This window comes from Phaethon aethereus (genome assembly GCF_964289735.1).
Source record: "Phaethon aethereus genome assembly, chromosome: 8".
In the NCBI taxonomy this organism is placed as follows: domain Eukaryota; kingdom Metazoa; phylum Chordata; class Aves; order Phaethontiformes; family Phaethontidae; genus Phaethon; species Phaethon aethereus.
Genome location: NC_138584.1, coordinates 33,805,341 through 33,824,833, shown reverse-complemented (window position 1 = coordinate 33,824,833; position 19,493 = coordinate 33,805,341). Strand labels below are relative to the sequence as shown.

The 19,493-nt window shown below is 40.4% G+C and overlaps 1 protein-coding gene across 1 annotated transcript; it reads left to right on the top strand.

Moving 5' to 3' along the window:
* Nucleotides 1-291: 291 nt before the first annotated feature.
* DNAI4 (dynein axonemal intermediate chain 4) lies at nucleotides 292-17,377 on the top strand (the record flags this gene model as incomplete). Its single annotated transcript, XM_082002868.1, has 16 exons — nucleotides 292-326; nucleotides 922-1,084; nucleotides 1,941-2,131; nucleotides 4,223-4,332; nucleotides 4,557-4,713; nucleotides 6,096-6,235; nucleotides 7,429-7,587; nucleotides 8,090-8,278; nucleotides 9,567-9,817; nucleotides 11,163-11,249; nucleotides 12,954-13,105; nucleotides 14,188-14,345; nucleotides 14,545-14,666; nucleotides 15,365-15,463; nucleotides 16,119-16,345; nucleotides 17,116-17,377. The coding sequence occupies 16 exons, from the start codon at nucleotides 292-294 to the stop codon at nucleotides 17,375-17,377; spliced, it is 2,502 nt and encodes an 833-aa protein (XP_081858994.1).
* Nucleotides 17,378-19,493: the final 2,116 nt, after the last annotated feature.

Genomic DNA, 19,493 nt, shown 5'->3' with positions numbered 1-19,493 from the left:
AGCCCCGGGCTGGGCAGGGGGCGGGCACCCCGAGGCGAGGCGTGCTCTCGGCGGCCCGGCAGGCCCAGCCCCGCCAGGCACGGAGAGGGGCCCGGGAACGGGAACGCCGCGGCCCCGCGGTGAGGCACAGAGACCCTCCTCAAGCGGGCGTACGCGGGGAAGAGCACGGCCCGCCCGCCGCTGCCCGACCTATCGGCGGCGCCGTCCTTGGCAGCCAATCCCCGCGCCTCGTCTTGGGGCGAGCTGCCATGGTTACCGTGCGACGCGCTGCCCCGGCCGGGTGTTGTCGCCATGCAGGGCCCCGGCGGCGGCCGGCGGCGTCCTCTGTGAGTTGGCCGCTGGCCGGGGCTGCGGGGGGGTCCCCGGCAGCGTCTTCCCCGCGGGCAGCCCCGTGCAAGGGCTGTCCCGGCTCGGGGCCTGCGGCGCGGCTCTCCTTCAGGCGGCAGCAGACACGGCGGGCCGGCGGGCAGGGGCAGGCCCGGAGGGCGGGAGGCGCGGGTGGGCTCCCGCCGGTGTCCCGGTCTGAGCGGGCAGCCGGCGGCAGCGCGCCGCAGCGTGTCCGTGTAACCGTCCCCGCAGGCACTCACAGGCTGCAGTTGCCGCTTTATCGCCACATCAGTTCCCGTTTGCAAGCTTAGTCCCAGAAAATCGATTACCAGTAAAATGTCTTTTAGGCTTCTATTTTACAGCAGGCATTGCCCCCACCCCCGTCCAGCTCGCTCCTCCTAGCGCCGCTGAAGAAAGCCACCTCGGAAGCCGAACGGAGATTTTCTGAACGAATTACATTATTTCAGGGTTATCTCACTAAACAGTTTATATCTTTTAAACCATTCATGAAAGTTACGGGACAAGTAATTTGGTGATCGCATTTCATTGTTTGTATTTTGTTGATTGAAACAGAACTTGTACGGCTGATTTCAGGGTAAGGCAAGGATCAGGAGCAAGTTCTGGTAGCCAAAGACGAGTGAGCATCATAAGTGGCATCTATCCAAACAGAGCAGCGAGTTGCAGGAGCCAATCCACAACTTCTGATGGCAAAGCTGTGGACAGGGCGTGTCTCGTGGGTAACAAGTATGCCATACGGGTGAGAAGCCATTTACACTATTACTAAAAAGTTTTAAATGTGAGTTATTGCGGTTGTTAAAAGTTGTCAGAAAGGAAGTGGGAGAGGGAGGAGGAAAGAAAAGGCATGTCTGAAGTTGAAGAGCTGTGGAGAAAGAAATGATCCAAGAGCTTAATCCATTCTGAAGTGATGATGATTAGTGTTCACAAATAATCTGCAAGAATAAAAAAAAAATCAGAGTAACAGTACTCCTAATCTGAGAACTACTTACTTTCAAATCTATGTGAGATATGATGACTGCAGCACCTGTATCTCTTTACCTAAAGAAGATTCCTATAACGTAACCTGAGAGTCATTTGAAGACCTTACTGAGTATCTTCTTACAATAAAATGTTTTGAGTAGTGTAATAAGAAAAGATCCATAATTGTTTCCCTCATTGCTTTTGCTGTACTGTTAATTTGACATGAACAGTTACAGTCAATAAGCCACTCTTGGTAGTCATTATAGAATAAATAAGCCAGAAAAGATAGCAGGGTTGACCAAGAAGGAGAAGTGGTTCTGATAGTGAGACAAACACAGTTTTTCCAGATATTTTGCAGCCTTTTCTATAGAGTTCCAAAGAAGTCCCAGGCAAAGGTGACAGCCTTCTCAAGGTTGAACCCTAAAGGGAAAGCAGGAGTGCAAACTCCCTTGCCCCTGTCCTAGTGTATATTAGGCTTCATTTGCAGAGAGGGGTTACCTATCTGTTCCGTCAGGTTCCTGCCTGGATTGGGGTCTTCTTTTTGTTCCTGATGAGCTAAATGTTGCAAGTGCCATCACTGTCGCTTGTTTTGGGAACACAGCAAAACTATTATAATTATTTAACTATTTCTGCAGGTTTTTGATGATGAAGGAAAGGATGTGACACCCCATCCACTCTTCCATTCAGATCGAAATACTGTTGTACCCAGGCAGGGAAAGCTCTTGGCATCAAGTGCTTACTTTGGGGCCACAGGATCTGGTTTCCTCTCTTCTTTCTCCATGCATCAGGCATCAGGAGTGAATGCTAGTTTAGGTTCATTCTCAAGGTAAGTCAATATGCTGCCTCTTAAATCCTGTCTCTCAGGGTATCTACCCTGCAGCAGGCACACATCTGCTCTTCAGAGAGGTTGGGAGCTGGAATAATTGTGCAGGGCTAATAATTGTACTCTGTTGTCAAAATGCAGAAACATGCCTGTAATAGATATGATTTGAAATTTGAGGAATAGTAACAAATAGAATAAATGGAATTTGTCAGTATTCATGACTGGGTCAGAACTACTGCTGAAATGCTAATACATACAGGTGAAAGCAGACTGCAGCACACATTCCTGCGATACTTCTAATTCTATTCAAATTCTCCTTCCCAAACCACATTTTTTTATGCAACATACCAGAATGGACCATTTTTAGAGATTGTGATGTAAGTACCTCACAGTTCAGAAATGCAGATGTCCAAAATGCAGGTTTTGTAATGGTTAGGCCTGCATAGAAAGTTATGACAGAACCTGTACATGGATATGTGACAAAACACTATCTTAAAGGTAGAGGAGGTCATGTTCTGGTTGTCTGAGCCAGGCTGTACAGCTGAGAAGGGGCATTTGCAGCTCATTAATATACTCCCTTTAGCTACTTCAGATGCTCCCTGCCTTCCCCAAGTGTGTTTTTTTCAAAAACTGGAATATATCAATACCTGCTTAGCTGTGGGTATGGAAAAATTCTTTGGAAACAAAAGGTCTGGTTTCACTGAAGAGTGAAGTATTTTGTCAGTTTTAATGATACTTATTCAGTACAGATAACCCTTTTTACACACTTGACTTCCGGTTCAAACATCAAAATATTCTTAACATAGTAAGAATCCTCTCTTTTAAACTAATTTAAGCAATTTACCTCTGTGTGTTTATGTGCATCCATTTCAAAATATGTTCTTATACAAAAACTTTTCAGTTAAAACTGCTAAATTATGTGTTTCACTACTTACTAGCTTTCATTTACAAACCTTCAGTACAGAGGGAATAAACAAAGTCAATGGACTTGAGCCGTTTTATCTTCCAGCTGACAAATTCAATTAAGTCATGCAAAAGAAGGTAAATAACTATTTGTGTTTAAAAGGAAAAATAATGAACCACATCACTTTATCCAATGGTGTGTACACATTCAAATTGCATGGAGTGAAGCAGCTATTTATTTATTCAAAAGGACTAGAAAACTAGTAAAGTCTGCACTGGAAAAAAAAAAAACAAGTTAAAGAAAAGCATTAACTACTGTTTTCTTTGTCAAAGTTAATGCCATTGTGATTTCTGAGAAAAAGAGATTGCTCTTTGAGAACTATATTTTTGTCATGTTTCCTAGGGTGGCTATCATAAGGGGTATTCCTAGAGGTAGCGATATTAACCAGGAGCAAATACACACACACACAAAAAATTACTTAAAAATACAAGTTATCTCCTGAAAAATAAATGCATCCTTTTTGGAGACAAAAGCTCTTCATTTCAAAACCAAAATGAAATTATTTACCTTTAGTTTTAAATACAAACCTTAAAAATTGTCTTTTTCAAATGCCTTTTATGTATTTATAGTTGCTCACTCTTACCTTTTAAGGAAGAGAAAATCTGCTGACAAACCTCCCAACTGTACCTATGTTTTGAGTTTTACTTCTAGTTATCACAGCTATCCACTCGATGAACATTATCTATTTTTGTTAACGAGCTAATCCCTTCAGATTAATTTCTTGTGATTTCAAAGACATTTCAACATATGCAAAGCACCAAAGGTTCTTAATTCTGGTTGAGAACAGTGCTACTTGTGGATATGCGTTATCACAGAGTAGGTAGCCAACACTTCACGTTATTATATGCTAAGAGTGAATCTGAGAGCTCAACAGCTTCTTTTCCATCAGCTAGTAAATGCCTCAGGATATGCTGTCAGAGGAATTCTTCCTTTTTAAGTATTTTTCAAATGTTACATTATTTTCTGTCCTAAGCCTTCTATGACTTCTTTTACAATGCAAGCATCACTGTATGGGCTCTTACAGTCTTCTGTGGTTTATCCTGATAACACCACTGCTATTTTTGTAGTGCTTTGCTAACTGACATCTGGACTCTCATGTACTATTTCTGCTTATTTCTTTGTTACTGAAGGACATATGGAAGCAGCAGTACTTCTATATCAAACGCATCAACAACTGAGTCCATACTAGATGAAATACTGGAACTCGGCTCTCGACGAAACACGACTGTTAGCTTATCTGGTAAAGAATGTACACTGTATGATTATAGATTTAAACTGTTCTTTGGAGCATTGTGATTTGTGAGACTCTGCAGTCAGTGGATGTAAGATGCCCAGCACTTCAAAGGAACTCAGTGCCTCGCAAGTTTTGGCTCCTGGTCGTGAAAATACTTCCAGAATTAATTTATCTTCTTTGAAATGTAGAGCAGAAAAGGTCTCGCCTGTTAACCTCATATAATTTTTCAGATGTGCAGGTGAGGCAAGAGGAGGTAAAAGAAGAACTGACAAAAGAAGACTTAGATAGAAGAGTGGATATTTACCTCACAGAGACGGAAACTATCTGGATGTTGGATATGCCATCTGTTGTGCTGTCTGTAGAATCAGAAGATGCTGGAAGAGTTCTGTATGTATATTGGTAGTTGTGTACATGCATGTAGTCTGCTCAGCACACCCAATTGCGCTGATCACAAAGTCCTGAACGGGCTGCTCACGCACCACTACAATCTGTCATTTCACCTTTGTTTAAAGCCATATTGGGCTCGAGTCTCTCTTTTGACAAGACAGCCTAAATTCCTTGCAACTCCATCTTGTTGATCAAATTCATACCCTCTTTCACTGATAAATTAAGGCAGATTAGCAAAAGCAGGGGATGGGGGAAAGAGAAGACAGAGAAGTGTGGTATACATGAATTACACAATTTTAATGAAAACTAAGAAAATGCAAACCTCTGCACTGATTCTTGTGTTAGCTTTACAGCTAATCATTTATTAATAACAAAGATATAAGCAAACTAGGCAGGCCTTGGCTTCCTCTGAAGGTCTTCACAGTGCTTCTAGCTAGAAGAAACCTCACCCTACCGCAAGTGACCTTGTCTTTTAAAATATTCTATCTCCCCTTAGTGGCATCTACTGTGTTTCCACTTCAGAGTCTCTTTCCTGGACTACCATGAACTTTGGTAGGGAGTTAACACAACATGTAGTTTTCTGGCTTAATCCCAGGAGCTGCCTGGGACAGAACGCAGCAAAGTTCTCGCCATGACAGAGAGACTTGTCACACAGCTTTTGTAGATTTAAGCCCCAAAGCCTGAGATGCAGTGTACTGCAGTTGGCAAGTCAAACAACTTATCTGAGTGACTTTATACACACAAAGTTCATGGTAGGACTGCAACCCCCACTGTCTGTGAATCACACTGGTGTGATTTTGGGAAAGAGGGAGGAGCATCCTATGAATCAGCCCTAGCTGGTGTACACAGCACAGATTGCCAACTGTATAGGAACAGATGGTGACTCTTCCTCAGCACAGCAACCTGCTGGAGGACTAAGGCAAGGTATAATCTATGTCTGCGGTTACAATATTGAAACCAAAGTAACAGAAAAAGTTTCACAATCCCCAGTGACCATTCCTACAGAACCTGAGGGCTGGAAGAGATAGAAATGTACTAGTTTCATTTCTGTCTCTTGGATGCACTGCCTTTCACTCCCGAGTGATGAGAGCTGAACTCTGAATTCACCAAAGTGCAAAGGTAGTTGGAGTAGGGTTTTGCCGATGCCTACCTCTACAGGCCATTTCTGTTTTAGAACAGTATCACAAGGTAAGAAATAGCTGCTGAAAGACAATACATAGAGTGAAATAAAATCTAGCCATCAAAAAAACCCCAATCAGTAAATTTATGACATGGAGTATCCTCTCCTGTTCAACCTATGGTTAAATACACTGAGAAGTTGAATGCAAATGTTTTTCAGAAAGTCAATATACAAATCAATATACACTTTTTTTTTCCCTGAGGGAGCGGAACAGGATTTATGTTGACATTTGCAAAAACAGATGTGGTAATGATCGCATTGTAGAAAAAATGATGCAAACCATTAATGGAGCCGCAAAGAACAAAGAAGTGCAATGTGACAAAATCATCACGGAAGAAAAAGGTAAACTTTCTGCGTAACATATAGGAAAGGGTATTTAATAAGAATGGGGTCTCATTTGCAAGATTGTACCCTTGGCAGCTGGGTTTATTATTACATTTAGTTTACTTATTAAATATTTATTTGGGAAAACTCTAGCATACAGCTAGATCGTGGGACCTCAGAAGACTCCCCACACAGGCAGGATACTGACGAGAGGGTTTTTTTCTTTCTTTCATCTCTAAGCACGAGATGTTTCCTCAACTTTCCCTTCCAGAGCTTTAGCTTCAGACAGGCTAGCGTGATTTGTGGTGGCCTTTTCCGCCCCTCCTAAAATTTGAACACTTGTGCTGGTACACTGGACCCATTGCAATAAAATAGTCATTACGCTGAGAGCTGCTGTGTCCTTCCTGCCTCAGCACTTTGCAAGCAGGGAGTGCTTCTTAGGAGGCAGAACTTCACCTAATACTCAACTATGCTCCTGAAATATGAAAGGACACAGTTCCATTTTTTCTCCTCAACTTTTCAGTGACGCTGATTTCTATTTCTATTTGCCAAAACGCAAAGACGACAACCTCCGTTACGAGATTTAAAATCTTGGGGAAAGCAGAAAATCTTGGAAGTCTCACAAGATAGATGCAATTTTACAAAATGTTCAACCTCAATGCCTCAAAAAAATTACAAAGGAATATTTAGGTTTTAGATGCACGTGCTGAGCTTTGCCTCACTATGGATATATTTTTGTGTAGGAGGCCAAAGAAAACTATGGGGAATGCTGTTCCAAACATTTTTCCTTTGTGTTTGTTAGTGTATGTAAAATGAGTGCAAAAAAAATACATCAAAAGGAGAAGTAAAATAGATATTCATCTGATTTGAAAACATATCTTCCCCTTTTTTGTGTGCCTTGAGCATCAGCAGAGCTCATTCCAACCCATGTTTGAAAAGCTGAGCACACACAGGCAAGGTTACGGAGCATTGTTTCACTGGGAGATGGCCCTCCTAAAGGGAAGCCACACACCCAGAAGACCCTAATGCAGCTGCTGTAATCACACAACAGCTGTTGCTAAAGCCTTGTCTGACCCCCAGTTGGTTTCAAAGCCCCTCTACCAAACTGTTGGGAGTGTACTAGAAGTACATCTTTGCTCAACTGGATGTAGTCCTTTATAATAACATACCAAAACAAGAGACTTATATTATACGGTGTAATTAATTTCTAGGGATGATGGTCACTTCCTGGGACTCGTACAATTCATTTAACGTATCGGAAATAGAACCTATGTCAAAAGCAGAAGGTAGCAGAGCCACAACTGGGAAAAGCAGCAAATCTCATACAACTGAAGAGGATGATCAGACTATGTCTGTCTCTTCTGACAGAGGTAACATTTTTCCAGGTTTACATTTCTGCTGTGTTTTCATCCTTCTAAATCATGCATATCACTGTGTTGTGTGGTGAAAGCTACATGAAGAAGATGCTTAGTCTGCCTGTCTGGCACTTGAGCATTTGCTGAAGAATCTTGGACAGGTCAGCACCAAGACCTTTTCTGTACAATGCTGTCATAAATGATCTTAAATAAAGATAAACAGTGACAAAGTTTGCTGGTACTAACTTACTTAGGACAGTAGAAGCAAAACACCAATCGTGAAAAATTCCAGAAGCATCTCATCATACTGAGTATTTGAGCAATAAAAGAAAACAAAAGTAAAGCAAGAAAAAATTAATATTTTATTAGTATTTTCTGATGATGTATTTTGATGTATGATAGATTCTTCCATGCTTGTTGCAGGTGGGGGAGGAGGAGACTTCTTCTCCCTTTGACTTTCATGTGCTAAGTATTATCATGTTAAAATTGTTTTTTTTCCCATATTATCTGTTGCCAGGCAGCACAAGTTCTTCTATAACGGAAAGTGCTGTTATCGCCAGAATCCACGAAGAGGAGGAATGCCATTCAGAAGCTATATTAACATCAGAAAACTTTCATCAGAGTTTATTTTTCATGGAGCGGATTCTAATGGAGAATATTTTTCAACCCAAACTTGCAGCTTATCGGCAGTTTCCTGTCCTTACAGGTTTGTTTCTTATTGGCTACCTGTCTTCAGCACAAGGCTTTGCATGCTATTGAAAATATTGGAGTTATGACCCTCACTGAATGTCTTTACGGACAACAAGTCATTTAAGAAATAGACAAAGGAAAGGAGAGTTCATGTCAACATGAACTTTGCAGTTTTACACTCACCTTTACATACATCCCTACCATACTTGGTGAAAGAACTGAATAAATGAGTTCTGAGCTGGCTCATCTCCCCTTATCACCACAAACTGAGACATACTCAAAATATTAGTCAAACTTGTTTCCTGACAGTTAAGATACAGATTAATTCTGCTACTTCTCCAACCATTTTTATGCATTGGAATGTCTTTTACAGGGTTTTTTTTTATTTTATAAGAAGACAGATGGTAAACAGAAGTTCTAGCCTGACAGATGTTCAGTGTCTAACATAGTGCATTCATTGCAAACTGTAAGAGGCATTACCTGGACCCAAGTGCTAAGTAGTATTTTACCTTTTACAGCAGTTCCAAGGTAACACAGGGATAAAAAAAAAAAGAAAGGCAGATTCACACTGCTTTTATTGTATTGTACCTCTTTGTGTCGTAGAGAGTTTCAGTTTCTCAGGCAATGAACCCGTTATATTCTATCACTCTTCAGGAACTAGCTACAGCTGGAGCACGATACTGGCCAGGGCGACTCTTGTTCTGACAATATGTCAGTTACCATGTTCTTATTTTGTTAACAGTAATCTGAGATCAATTCGTAATTTGCACATTCCATAAAAATAAAGGGGTGAGTAAACAAAAAATACTTAATACTTAACAAACGCAGTCTAAAAATATGCTCTACACTTAATTTTCCCAAGCAATGAGCAACGTATTACAGCATCATGTAACTTAGCTACGGTGTTACAACATCAATGCGTTAAGTGTGGCTTTTTAAAATTTGGCATCTAACTTGGGAAAAATCCCCTTTTAAACAGATTTTTAAATATGAGAGATTAGAAACATTCCTAGTGAGGGAGATGGACATAAATTCCTAACTTGTTGCTGGGTAGCTAAATCCACTCATTAATCACCTGGAGCATAACTGGCACACTACAGTCTGATCCAGCCATCTTCTATGTCCCTATCAACATTTTAGCCACAGTTTTAGAAGTTAGGATGTTTTAATTCCTTGAATCTTCACTTCTATTTTTTTAATGCAAAATATTTGCTGAAAGGGCAAATTTTTCTTCTGATGTGAATGGCTGGAGTTAGATAAGTGAAATGTTACTACTCAGACTCTACTGTATTTGTGCATTTTAGATCCCAATGTTACATCAGACAGTAGTGGTACCGTAGCAGCCGTGAAAGAAGCTAAACAGGAAAAGCATGACAAGGAAAAGAAGGATAAGGAAAAGCAGAAGGAAGCATTCGTTGACCCATCAATTCTGTCAGATCTAAATAAAACTCCAGAAGAAATTGCACCTCCCAGACTGGAACGGCTGTGGTCATATGTATGTGATTTAACTAATGGTCACAGTGTGAGCAGTATGGCTTGGAGCAAAGTAAACCCAGTGAGTTAACAAATCACTTCTTCTAAGCTGTTTACAGACTAGTATAAGCAATTGTTGGTGTAAATAAACTCCTGACTTTGATGTACTTTGTTGGGAGGGATCTCAGAGAGATGGATGCATCCCTACAGTCTGGTAGGTTGTCTTGACATCCCACTCTCTGCATTTTGTCCTTCCATGTAACAATATTGCTACATTATTCTACAGGTTGGACAGCTGTGCTAGGCTTTTCATACAAATGTATCACAACAGCTTTAATTGGTCCAGAATTTCATTTAATTTGTCCAGTTTACCATGGGCAGTCACCTGAACAACAATTTTAAGATAATAGACTTGGTCTGTTATAGAATTGGAAATGGAAATGGAAAATTAATGGAAATTTAAATCCCTACTACTAAACTTTATCACCATTGATGGAGTTTATTCATGACAGTTTAGATACCACATCTTTGCTTCTAACAGTAATCTCCCAAGAAAGTGGCATTCGTCAAACTTTAAGGATAAGATGCATAACAACATGCAGCTGGCCCAAGTTTATTTAATTCCATTTCAGTGGAGGTGAGAATGACTCAGACATCTCCACTTTGAGAGTAATGTAAGACTCAGTTTTTCCAGCAGAGCTCTCTTATGGCCACAACAAAAATAATGAATGGAAGGAAGGTAAAAAGGAGGTGAGGATGAGAAACATTAAACCAGTAAGATTGCCTCAAGGGGAAAAAAAAAAAAGAGAAAATAAAGACCATTTCACACTGTGAGTACACCAGATCCCCAGATATTATAAAGTTGGACACATTTATAGATTTCAGTCTTAGAATTATAGGGCAAACAAATACCTACTTTTAAAGTGTTGGTTTTACAAACTACTTGTTATGCATTGGGAAAACACATTAAGGGAGCTGTTTCTTAACTTCTACTTATGGAAAAGAAAGAACAGAATTCATTGGACTCCACTGTAGAGAGCCAAAAGCTAGAAGTTTGAGATGGTCACTGAGGCTCCTTTTACAGCTAATCTTGGGAGAGAAAAGTAGTATTATTACATATTCCATTAAATACTGCACATTAAAATATGTTTATAGAATAATGTATATTCATCTCTGGAAAGAGACATATTTTTATGATGTCTAGGGAGGGGGATCGCAAACACAACTGACAGTGACTATGAATGCACTTTCAGTTGAACCAGTTTCCAGTATTCTAGAAATTCTGAAATTCTGTTCTTGCACAGGACATGAGCATTATTTTTCCAGATCTTGCACTGAGAGTCACTGTTAGCAGAAAGTTGCCTTTTAAAAATATACAACTGAATGTCAAGTTAAACTGAGAGATATCTGTTAATCTGTGCTTTTAGGATCTTTTAGCTGTTGGTTACGGAGCATTTGATTTTAAAGAACAGAAGAAGGGCTTGGCTTGCTGTTGGTCATTGAAGAACCCCATGGTAATGAGCAGCCAGTTTGTTTTTTCTTTTTCTTCAATGAATTTTTCTGCTGTACTATTTCTGCTTTATTTATTTCCTTCTTCCTGTTTCAAAAAGCCAGACCTAGCCAGAAAGGTTGAATTTGCTTGCCCAAACCACACATTTCTGGAAAATGGATTCCAACTGCAGTTCCTTAGCAATGTGGTTAAATCTTGACCCAAAGAAAGTGCCTGTGGGAAGCTGTTCGGTTTCTGTGCCTGTCCATCCTCTCAGTTGACATATCCAACAGAGGTGCTGACTGTACTGGTGGTTTAGTAACATGGACATCTGTTCACAGGAACTAAACTCATTGCACACAGGCCACGAAACAACTAACAGGTGGTTACAACTCTCAGGTAGTACCAGTCTATGCTAGGCAACTTAGCGATGCAGATCTCTGTATCCCACTTCCAATCCCTAGAATGACCTACCCAAGACTGCAAATCTGTTTCATTATTACCGCAGGTAGACCCAGGCGCACAGAAATTATTTTTTAGACTGGAAAAGTATTGAGGACATCAAATGTGAAAATAAATCCATTTACCTTTGTTTTTAAAAATCTATAGACCATTTGTGCCGTACTACCAAACTCTCATTGCAGAGAACATCTGCATTTTAAGTTTAAGGATTAGCCTCTCCAATGCATTTTCTGTTGTACCACAAAATTCTGCTAGGCTAAAGCAAAAAAAATTAAAAGTATATAGTATAATTATCTAATCTAACTTCTCCTAATACTGTCAAAAAGACAGTAGATTTCATAGATGTAACATTTACATCTTTACCTATCCATCTGAAAAGTGATCCTTTTTAAAGTAGCCATTTAAAAAAATAATCTTGGAAATCTCAGTTACAAAGTGACACAGTAAAAACCATCTGATTGCCATCAAATTACACAACTGTAGTTTGATTTGTTCTACAAACTTCACTTGGCCAAAATTGTGTATTAGACTAATTTAAATCATGCAGAGTCAAGTCTTTGACGCATATTTATCATGTCAACAATAATCAAGTATTTCTGTGATTCCCTGACGTCACCATAGTCCTCAAGTCCTGAACATTAAAAAATAAGACCTGGCATGCACACTGAAAAACAGTTCTTTGCAAACTAGCACTCTACTGTTTCCCATTGCAAGAGCTCAGTGCAGTGACTTTAAGGATTAAGTCTTATAACACAGGTGAATCAGTTCTTTGGTTACATAGAGGAATTATGTGAAAACAGTGGTTAATAGATTACCTGAAGTATGTTACATTGCATTTTATCTTTGGCTAAGCTTCTGTAATTGGAAAGGTACTTACTTTCATATTACAAGATAGAAAACAACTGGAGAAATTTTCCAAATTTTTTTTTTTTTAATAATCAAACAAAAACCTCATGCTGTACTCACATAGCTCAATCCTAGGGAACGTGATTTTTAGGTATTTGGTTTGGAGTAGGCCCATCTAACTTAATTTTACAGTGTCATATTTCTGCGTAGTCTTTATTTTTTCCTAATTTTATCAGTTGCAGCAAGAAATAAACTGAACCATTTGGAGTATAGTAACTAATTTCTGTCTAGAAGTAGTCACTATGGTCATCAGCACCTGAATTTTCCAGCAGAGCCTGGTAATTCAGTAGGCAGTGTTGAGAAGACCAAGGTAAATTAAGAAACTAACTTAAAATTTTCTTGTATTTTTTCTACTGGTCAGTGGCCAGAGCGTATTTTCCGATGTGAGCATGGTGTTACTGCTTTGGATTTTTCTATGGCAAGCCCGAATCTTTTAGCAGTTGGAATGTACAATGGTTCTGTCGCAATCTATAATGTACGGAGTTGTAATGACGCCGCACTTTTAGACAGCGGGTAAGGCTATGATTTCCCATCTCCTCCCACCTTGGTCACGTCTTAGCAAATAACAACTAAAAGAATATCCACAACTGAGAAGCTGACGGAATAGCAACAGTCTTGATAGGTAATGCTTGTGAATGCTCAGGGATGTGACACAATCTTTTTTCATTTCCGACTTTTGTCAGTATCTTCCAGTTTTGACAGGAAATGCCTACATAAACAATACTCTCAAATGCTAGAAGTTTCTGGAGCAAAACTGCAGACACAAGAAATGATGACAGCACATGAATATCTGGAAGGGCCAGAGTGGGCCAGCCAGACTTTTCCGATCCACCTATTCACACCCATACAGCCAAATCCTCAGAGACCGCCATTCTCCCTCTGCACTGCCATCACTCTCTGCTCTTATTTCAGCTGATAAATGCTTACATTACTTTAACACCACTGGTCCTTTTTTGGGGTATGAAACTCTCTGCGCTGTTGCTGTGCATACAAAGCGAGGTCTCCACATTGGAAAGGTGAAACAAATGAGTACTGTGCTCTGACTTTTTAAGAAAATGCAGCAAATTACCACCGCGTATCATTATATACTCCATGTACTAACTAACTAGGACAATCCTGCCCCAGAAAATAAATCCTTATGGGAGGACAGTGGTAGTTTTTGGTGTTTTCTCATTGATTCCACTTGCCAAAAATAGAAAGAACATCAGAATAGGTGAGGGAGAAGCAGGAATCAAGAAGAAAATGAGAGGGGTGATCCGGGAGACATTGGCCCTAAGGGCAGCTCCCTAGGTCTAGGGCACACTCCTGCAAGGTGCAGATTGATTTCATGATTCAGGTATCAATGAAAGGCATGTCAGCACATATACAGTGCCCTGAAACTAAATATCAAAAAAGTTTGATAAAAGAAAAATTTTCCTGGAGAAAACAGCCAATGATCAGATTTCCCCCCCCCCTTTTTTTTTTTTAAAGAAAAGCTAAACAACATTCCTGTCATAAGACTTGACATTTATTACAAAGTGGAAGGTTAATATTTTTCAAATATACTGTTTTGTCTTTGTTCATATATGATTTATCATGTGCATCTTTTGTCACAGTGAATCCTCAAATAAACATACAGGTCCTGTATGGCAACTGAGGTGGGTGGAACAGGACAGAGATGCAACAGGAGATGGCAAAAAAGAGAAATTAATGTGTATCTCAGCAGATGGTCGAATAACTGAGTGGTTTATACAGAAAAGACTAGATTGCACTGGTAAGCATTTTCCCCTGCAGCTTTTCTGCAGAGGTGTAATACATGAAATTGCAATTGCTTCATTTTATTTCAGGTGACATTCTGTATACCAGTTATCATACACAAAACATTTAAGAGCTGTTGAGCATTCCAAAGAAGCATGAGTTATTCACAGCACTGTCACATACCTGTTTGACAAAAACTCTTGCTATTTGCACAGATCTGATGAAAATAAAGAGAACAGAAAGCAAGAAGAGAAAATTACCAGGTGAGAAAGAAAGGAAAAGTGAAGCTCTGATATCTCAACAGGCAGCTGGAATGTGCTTTGACTTCCATCCAAAGGTAGGCTCAGAAAGTCCATCCTGTCTAAAGGATTATCAAGGAAAACTATGCAGCAGGAGTGAGATCCTGAGCTGGACCTACTTTAATATGCATGAGCCTGGGACTTGGCACTGGTATTTAAAGCATATTTAGTTCTGAAACAAATTGCTTCCTAGCTAGTAACAGTTTTAGCCAAAATGGACGATACGGTCAACCAAGCAAGTAATCCCTGTATGTGAACAACCATACCATTTTAGCCACATTACTCACATTTGCTTGGGGCCAGATCCTTGGGTAGCTTTCCTCTATGTGTTGGTCAAATCAGTGAGAATTTGGGTGTTCAACATCTCCCAAGTCTAGGACTTAGATGGCTGTGCTTCTCCTCTTTATCCGGCTGAATCTTTTGACCACAGAGCACTTGAAGAATTCATGTGTTTTCCCATGTGGATCGCAAAAAGTCCAAGATTTTCAGGAGTCAAAAATCACAGCGCATTTCTGCATAGAGACGGAACACACATAGAAAATCCGATACATTACGGCACCACTGCATCTACTGCACATAAACCTCTGCAGCACACATGCAGGCAGCCCAACACACAACATCCTGGCAACTCTGCCTTAGTTCTTCAGAGGACTGTCCCTGCCAAAATCATCCAGATTTTTTTGGATGAGTGATAAACAGGCTAATCCAACTGAGGCTACTTTTACCTTTCTTTCAGGACACTGATTTTTATCTTGCTGGAACAGAAGAGGGTCATATCCACCGGTGTTCTTGTTCATGCAATGAGCAGTTTCTAGAGACATACAGAGGCCATAAGGTGAGTGATACATAGAAAAAGTAGTGACAGCAGAAACTGTTCAGTTAAGTTCACAAATGTAGTATTTCCTTTGCTTATATTTACTAAACAAAACATCTGCCACAAAAGAAACATAAACTTCTTTTCTTGTATTAGGAATGAATTCCCATAGCATAAGCCATCACAGTCTTACAGGATTACTTTATATACTATAAGGATTTTTTTTAAGTAATTCAATAAAACTTGTACTATAAACTGTTTTAAAGCTTTAGTTCTGGCTTTATTTTAAGAAAACAATCAGTAATCTGTTTGTCTTGCAAACCACAGTTAAATATTCTTACCTCTGAGAGAAAGATGGCAGAACTTTAACAGCACCTCTTTTTTTTAAAGTCTCTGCTTCATCCAAGAAGTTGCCCTTTCAGCATCAGCTTCTCCTAAAAACTGGTGAAGGGACAGAATCAGCCAAATTCTTTTTATTCCTACAATCCATCCTGTTTTATCACATCTGCTGCATCCTAATTTCCTATGGGTACACACATAACAAAACGCTGGTTTTGCTATTAAGGTCAGAGGACAGTCAGGGATTTCCATGAAAGGTTGCTATCAAAAACCATCCTGTGAGGCTGTAGCTGCAGAATAACACAAAGTTCTTTTTTGTTTCTTCCCAACCACCAAGGGTCCTGTGTACAAAGTCGCTTGGAATCCTTTCAGCACTGACATGTTCCTAAGCTGCTCTGCAGACTGGAGCATTATTTTGTGGCATCAGGATTCACAGACGCCTGTTTTAACTTTCAGTTCTGCCGCTGCTTTTGTTCATGATATTATGTGGTCTCCAAAATCGGCCTTCATATTTGCAGCAGCAAATGAAAGCAGGGTAGAAATTTGGGATCTTAGCGTCAGCATGTAAGTAAGTACTTTTCTCAGAGAAGATTCTGAAACTTAATGGCACAAAGGCTACACATTATTGCCTAATCAGTATAGTTATCAGATCATGACAACTCCATGCCATTTGATTGCTTAGTTATTGGAAGTATTGCATTTTGAAATACTCATTTTGTAAAAGCAGATGGTAGTTACCAGAGAATTGTGATAAGAGGAGCTGGATGCCTCACAGAACGGATAAAGGGTAAAACTGCTTTTTTTCCCTGCAGAAATCATAGATTCTACCACTGCCATAGTTAGAAGGAAAAATAACAAAACTAAGCTACTTTGGATCTTTTATAAAGATAAGACGGTCAGAAGTTCAGATACCTCTCATGTTTTTCCACTACCGCAAAGTAGATGCACACCTCATGTGCAGCTTAGTTAATCTGTGGCCTTGTACTGCTGGTCTGTTCTATTCAGTATGAATGACAGCAAGAAGCCCGCAGTGGAGTAGGAGGCTGGCCAAATCTTGCGGTAGCAAAAAGCAAACTATTCATATAATAAAAATATTAACACACACACCCCCCATATCAGGCAACAGGACCGATTTTAGGCAGCCAGGATATCTTAGTTAATAGCCACTGGGATTTTTACCGAACAAAACACTGCCTCACTTCTTAGTTTTTGAGTTAATCTAGAACATAAAAAGTAGAAGATGCAACACTTATCAGACCTGCTAGAGTTTACATGATAGTACACTCGCACAAAAGCAATGTTACCTATTAATTCTTGCCTCTGCTGGGTTGCAGCTTGAACCCTGTGATCTCTTGCTTTGCCAACCCAAGAGTGAAATTCACATCTGTACTCTTCGCTAAGAACACCAACTGCCTTCTCGTAGGAGACAGCAAAGGAGAAGTCGGCGTGTTTGAGCTGCAGAACCTGCCTGCTCCCAACAGGAATAAGGTACAGTTCACTGGGAAAAGATGGTGGTCTTCAGAGGCCCCCATGCTTGTCTGGTACTTCATTCCTCAGAAAGGGGCTTCTGCTAAAGATATAGCTAATAAATACTGAAATAGGTGGAATCAGATACAGTTCCATAACCAGATTAAAACCTGAGGTGGTTCCTGCTCTTCTGCACGCCATACCACTAGAACCTTCAGGAACAGTTAAGTCAGCATCGAACTTCAGGTTTCACTTGATCACAACTCCAGAGGTTCCCCACAGCTGGATTTGGGAGGGACACCAGGGGCAAGGGCAGGAAGGTGAAGCTTCCTCTAACTGCAGTCTGCAGGTGACTGCACTTGGCAGAAAGCCCTCACCTGCTGACAGGCAGGAATGACATGCCCTCTCCTGGCCACCGACAAGATAGTCTCCCCTTGTTGGGGTCAGCAAACCTATTAGCCCTTTGGCTCTGTATTGCCTACACTCTTTGAGAAGCCATTACATATCCTAGTGAGGGTTCTTCTGTCCTAGATGATGTGAGAATTTGACTTGCCTTACCGCTAGGTTCCTTTCCAATCGTACCATTGCATAGATTCCGTGTCAGCTGACTGATGTCAACCATGATTCCCTCCTGTTCACTTTTGCATAAATTGGTGCTAATTTACACCAAAGCCCCACTCCTTGCCTGGTCCATATTCTGATGCCACCCTGGGTACTCCAGCAGCGGGTGGATCCCTCCTCCAGGATCTATCTGCAGGTGGCCGGCAGCCCCAAACTACACTGCTCCCCTCATCCTTTTGGCTTTCAGCAAGGAGCTTTGGCTTACCGGACTTGGGTTCCCAATTTGTAAAATGGGACTGGTACTTTTTTAAATCCCTTCTGAGTTACATGGTGCAAAACACTGGAGAGAATGAAAATACTGATGTTAACCTAACCTTCATTCTTAGGGTATTAAGCATTAATAATTCACAATTGTCAGCGTTGCATTTAGAAATTCTGGCAATTAGCAGCCTCATTTGCCAAGTGCTGTAAACCACAGAGCAAAAAGATACTTCCCTTAAAAACTAAAAATGAGGCCATTGTTGTTAAACTTAGAAAATCAAATTAGTGTTTGTGGGGTTTTTTCCTACAAATCACCACGAAGCAGCCCAAGTCCTCTAGGCAGAGTTCTTCAGTTAATAAAAGCATAGGGATCATTGTCTGGGTATGTCGCCAGAACAGGACTAAAAACATCAGTGCTTAATTTCACAGACGTTGGGCACGCGGCATAACTGGTAACTGAGTCACAGAGCCTCATTAGCCAGAGGGAGTCCCACTTTCCAGCATCATCCATTTCTTTCACTCCCTTTTCTGATAACAGCAAGGTCTTCCTAGGCTTAGGTATGCACAAGGCTTAGCATGACAGGGTCCATTCTACAACTAACGCTAAAGGGAGGTAATTACTTCAGGGGCAATCACATCCAAGTACAGCCATCATCCATGTATCATCTTTAAAATTGATTTCCTTTATAAACAAGATATATGTTTGTATGCTGCTAAGTATGATGCTAGAAGGAAGCATAGTATTAACAGAATTCCAAAGAAGCAGCAGCTGACATAATACAAACTACCTTAGCCTGCTTTCTGGATGCTCATTGCACAAGCAGTTCTGTTCTCAGTTCATAAACAGGGATTTTGGATCACTGCATGTCTTACACTGCAATTACACTGTCATACAGCTCTTTTTTTTCCTCTTGTTTTACAGGTTGATACCTTACATGACATAATTAGTCCTGCTGTAGCTATTTAACAGTAGCTAAATAATACAGCTTCTCAGCTGGCAAACAGCAAGAAAGACTTACTGTAGTATTAACATAAACTGTTTATTCCTTTTCAATCATTAAAATTTTTCTTTGAAACCGTACTGGGGAGAAACTTCTTTCAAATGGTAAATTTTCCTCTGGAAGTCCCCCTCATTAGGCAAACAGTATTAATACACAGATGGCCTTCCCTATAATACAGGTAAGGTAATAGAAAGGTCTCCATAGTCTTTTCTCCTTGGGGTTTTTCTCCTTGTTTTTTTCCCTCCAAGGTCTTTTCTCCCTGGGTTACTCAAAAAGCAAAAAAGCAAAAAAAATCACCTCCTGTACAGACGACTCCGTAATACAGCCTAAGTCTTTACCAGATGTAGTCTGTATCTTCCCTGTGAAATCATACCATAAATGAATGGAGTTTTCATCACATCCATCTTGCCTGCCATCCCATA